The sequence below is a fragment of the Dromiciops gliroides genome, chromosome 3, assembly GCF_019393635.1.
Source record: "Dromiciops gliroides isolate mDroGli1 chromosome 3, mDroGli1.pri, whole genome shotgun sequence".
NCBI classification, from domain to species: domain Eukaryota; kingdom Metazoa; phylum Chordata; class Mammalia; order Microbiotheria; family Microbiotheriidae; genus Dromiciops; species Dromiciops gliroides.
The window spans coordinates 465,819,545-465,822,747 of NC_057863.1; the positions used below are offsets into that span (position 1 = coordinate 465,819,545).

Genomic DNA, 3,203 nt, shown 5'->3' on the forward strand with positions numbered 1-3,203 from the left:
CAGGGACCATCTGGCACCTGCAATATATTTCCACCTTTATTCCCCACAAGGGGTTAGAGGGGCGGAGAGACAAAGGACAGACACAAAAAGTGCATATAACCCAGTTCCTCTGGAAGTTTTACCTGGTTGTAGCTCCCTCTCCCTCCCTCCCTCTCTCCCTCTCTCCTTCTCTCTCTCTCTCTCTCTCTCTCTCTCTCTCTCTCTCTCTCTCTCTCTCTCTCTCACACACACACACACACACACACACACACACACACACACACACACACACACACACACACACACACACACCTCCAATCATCCATCAAACGAAAAGTGTGCATTGATCCTTCCCTGGCCCACAGAGTTGGAAAGGGGAGACTGTGGAAGAGAGACAAACCGCTCTTTTAGTGCTTCCCTAAAAATTCAATCTAAACTGCTGTAGAGACCAGCCTCGACCAGGAGGGGTCGCTCTTTCATCGGAGCAACCACCCCTTAGCTTCCAACACCTCCCACGGTCAGTCCTTTCCCAACCCAGCCAACTTATAACAGCCCCCGGGCGAGCAGGAAAGGAGAGAGCAGAACCTTGGCAGAAGCTGTTGTTGGAAGGAAGCTGTAGCAGTTGGTGGTACCACAGAGGCTCTTGGAAACTCCCAGAACCCGGGGACCGTCGTAGTTTGCAAAAGAGACGAAGAAAGCAGTGTTGGACGTTCCAGAGTGTCCGTATCGGAGCACCACCCCCGGGGACACCTGTTCCTCTCCCTCCACCCTACTCTCCACCCCTTCCGACCCGGCGCCACCCGGCGCGCCCGGGAGCGCAATGAATCCCGTGCTGGGCAACCAGACCGAAGCGGCCGGCCTCTTCTTGGCCAACAGCAGCGACTCATTGGAGAGGGTCCTGCGCTGCTGTACCCAGGCGTCCGTGGTGACAGACGATGGCTTCGGGGAGAGCGGGCAGGATGAACGGAGTCTGTACATTATGCGAGTGGTACAGATAGCGGTTATGTGCGTCCTGTCGCTCACCGTTGTCTTTGGCATCTTCTTCCTAGGCTGCAACCTGCTCATCAAGTCAGAGGGGATGATCAACTTCCTAGTGAAGGATAGGCGACCATCCAAGGAAGTGGAGGCGGTGGTTGTGGGACCTTACTGATCTTCCGCTCCTTTGCCACAGCTTGTTCCCCCCCGTCCTACCCACCTTGCCAAACACAACTGCGCCTCTCAACCATCTGAGATCTGGCGAAAGAAACTTGTCGGAGTGATAGCCTCCTAAATGATTCTTCGGCTGCTGCTTCGGTCACTGTCTCTTCTACCTAAGGGATGAAGCGACCTCTTAGTCTCGCTCCGTTCTTTGAAAGCCTCCCACACTAAGAAGAGACTTCACCAGCCTCTGTGCACTTCTGGGACAGTCCAGCAAAAAGTAATGAAAGAAAGGGATGAGGAGGATGGTGGAGAGCAATGGGCGATCACTTTCTAGTTGTTGGGAGATGTCCCGTCGCCTGAGATCCAAAGGAGATCAGGCAAAGGGAGAGATACGCATCTCAGCTTGCATGTATGGGGACTGGATCTTGGGGAAAGTGAAGAAAGTAGGATGGGAAAGCCGAATCCCCACGGCAATGATCTGACTAGTCGGCTGGCCCGGAGCCGTGCTTCCGAAAAATGTGATCTATGTATATACAACGCGACAGACTTCACAACTACGACATGCAAACTAAGCAAAACAAACAAACAAACATTCCCAGATTCAGTCCCCTCTCCACTGGAGGGGACAATCGGTAACTACATTTTGATTGTAGCGCACTATTTTAAGGGATATTTTGCTTAAGAGATAATATTTAAATTTGAAAAGTCTTTTACCAACCCTTTTTGTTTGGCTGTGGATTTGGAATTTTGTCATCTTGAGGGAGAGGGGATTAATAGGGGAATGGGCTTCATTAGAGAAGAGAGGGGATAAAAGGGGAGTGGAAGGAAGAAAAAACAACAACACCCGCGAATGTGAATGTTGTGAATTGTCTTCTACCGTTGCTTTTTCTACGCCCATAGTAGTATGCAGGGCTGGCCTGGAGTTGGCCCATGGGGCATGGGGAGCAGAACGGGTAGCATGTGAGAGAGAACTGCACGGGTTTATGCAGCAAAAGTGCTTTGATGTGTGGCACAATTTTGGTTTTTTTCCTTTATTTAAATTTTCTGTAATAAATGCATATTCAAAAAAAAATGTTCCTTCTGCTAACCTCCTAGTGGTTTTTCCGCGATTAAGGAAAAGGACGGTGAGGGAGAGGGGTGCTTTGGTGAAAACGAGTAGGGAGGGGACAGTTGGGCTTGGGGAACTCGGGTTAAGAAGACAGGTCAAAGGGACAAGGCAAGTGGTTGAGGGAAAGGACAGAACAGTGAAGCAATCTGACATTTTAAAGAATGCCAAGAATCCTTGTAAATGTTACGGAAGCATTTGGACACAGCATCCTTTTGTTTTCGATTAAATCATCATCATCGTTTTTGTTGTTGTTACCGTTGTTGTTGTCGTCGTTATTTAATATTTTATTTAGGCTGTGAGGGCTGAGTCAGACAGAACTTCAAGAAGCTGCCTTGGGAGGGTCAGACTTCCTTGCATTGATCCATTGGGGAAACAGGGCTAAGAAGCTAATGAAAGGAAAAGAGGACTTAGGTGTCTTCTGGGAAGGTGACTTTACCCCAACTAACGTCACTAAACATGTTTTATAGTAGTTGATGGGATATTTTTTGTTTGCTGGTTGGTTTATAAAAAGGGGGAAAAAGATTTTCCCTGTGGCAAACTAATGATACCTATTCTTATGGTGCCTCTTGACCTAATATTCACTGTTTCTCTTTTTCTTTATAGAGAAAAATCAATGTGGGTTTTGGGAAAGGAGGAGACAGAAAGAGAGGAGGGAGGGAGGTGAGGGAAAGAAAGACATACAAAGATAAACACACCAAATATACAGACAGACACACAGATATGCACAGCTGTACAAACACAGTCACACAGAGAGATGCAGAGACACACAGGTAGATTTAAACTATGTACATATAATTTGAAAAAAAAAATGGCCTGCTCCTTTCCCAGCAAATGGTAGTTAAAGGAGTTAGCCAAGGTCCTGAATACCTGGGCAGGCAAGGAATTTATACATCAAAAGCTAGAAAGGGAAAACAGAAAAAAGTGATGGAGCTACAGGTGGTCAGTCCCATGGACAGGCCATATTTGGGTCTGGGCA

General features: G+C 48.0%; 1 protein-coding gene across 1 annotated transcript; it reads left to right on the plus strand.

The window, feature by feature from the left end:
• The first annotated feature begins 388 nt into the window (after nt 1-388).
• Nucleotides 389-2,414, plus strand: RPRM (reprimo, TP53 dependent G2 arrest mediator homolog). The gene has a single exon (XM_043995125.1). It carries the CDS (start codon nt 800-802, stop codon nt 1,127-1,129), a length of 330 nt encoding a protein of 109 aa, XP_043851060.1. The 5' UTR covers nt 389-799; the 3' UTR covers nt 1,130-2,414.
• The last annotated feature ends 789 nt before the right edge of the window (nt 2,415-3,203 follow it).